At 54.3% G+C, this 895-nt stretch overlaps 1 protein-coding gene across 1 annotated transcript; it reads left to right on the top strand.

The window, feature by feature from the left end:
• LOC119547621 (protein nemuri) lies at positions 1-647 on the top strand. The gene has a single exon (XM_037854548.1). It carries the CDS (start codon positions 58-60, stop codon positions 565-567), a length of 510 nt encoding a protein of 169 aa, XP_037710476.1. The 5' UTR covers positions 1-57; the 3' UTR covers positions 568-647.
• The last annotated feature ends 248 nt before the right edge of the window (positions 648-895 follow it).

Raw genomic sequence — 895 nt, 5'->3', positions numbered from 1 at the left:
AAGGCATCACAACCACTTCCGGCCTGCCACAAGCAACAGTTCGACCCGAGTAACAGTATGTCAGCCAAATTCAGCCTGATCTTTGCCCTGGCGGCCCTCTGCTGCCTGGTGGTCTCCACCGAGGCGGCGGCCCAGCGCAGCCGAGTCCTCAGCTCCCGCCGTGGCTCCGAGCTGGTCGAGAAGAGCACGGACGGCAAGGAGGAGTCCGCTCTGGCCGCCCAGGAGCAGGAGGTCGAGCGACAGGAGCAGGAGCAGCAGAATAACGATCTGGAGGCCCGCAGCGAAAATGGCGCCGTTGCCACTGAGAACAAACAGGACCAGGACTCCGCCACCGCCACCAAGGACAAGGACACCGTTGTGCGGCCCAACAAGAATGACGCCCGTGCCCGCCGCGTCGTTCGTGCCGGCCGTCGTCGTGGAGGACGCCGGGGAGGTCGCCGGGGTCGCCGCGGAGGTCGCCGAGGTCGCCGCGGTGGACGCCGAGGTGGACGCAGGCGGGGTGGACGTCGTGGCGGCGCCCGTCGCCGTGCCACCGTCAAGAGGCGCACCGGCAAGGGCAAGGCCTAAGAATCTCACCTCCCACCTAAGACTTACTGCCCGATCCACTGACTCGAATAGCACAAATAAACAATATTTTTAAAAACGTAGTCCCACCAACATTGCTTTTTTATTTTTAAATATCTTATTTATTAGTATTGATATTTACTTATAAACAAATATTGGATCAATTCTGATCGGTTTTCACTTGATCTTCTGCCCGTAAGTATTGTAATGTTGAATAACACCGCCTAAACTCAACAATCATTGATTTTAGGAAAGTATCCATGTCTCCATGAATCCATAGTTCCAATTACTGATTACGAAACTTAAAAAAATCCTTAAAAATTAAACATTT

The sequence above is a fragment of the Drosophila subpulchrella genome, chromosome 2L, assembly GCF_014743375.2.
Source record: "Drosophila subpulchrella strain 33 F10 #4 breed RU33 chromosome 2L, RU_Dsub_v1.1 Primary Assembly, whole genome shotgun sequence".
NCBI lineage: Eukaryota > Metazoa > Arthropoda > Insecta > Diptera > Drosophilidae > Drosophila > Drosophila subpulchrella.
This window is presented reverse-complemented; position numbering and strand designations above follow the sequence as displayed.

Excerpts from the sequence above, each read along its gene's own strand:
- LOC119547621 (XM_037854548.1), top strand. The coding sequence starts at position 58 with ATGTCAGCCAAATTCAGCCTGATCTTTGCCCTGGCGGCCCTCTGCTGC.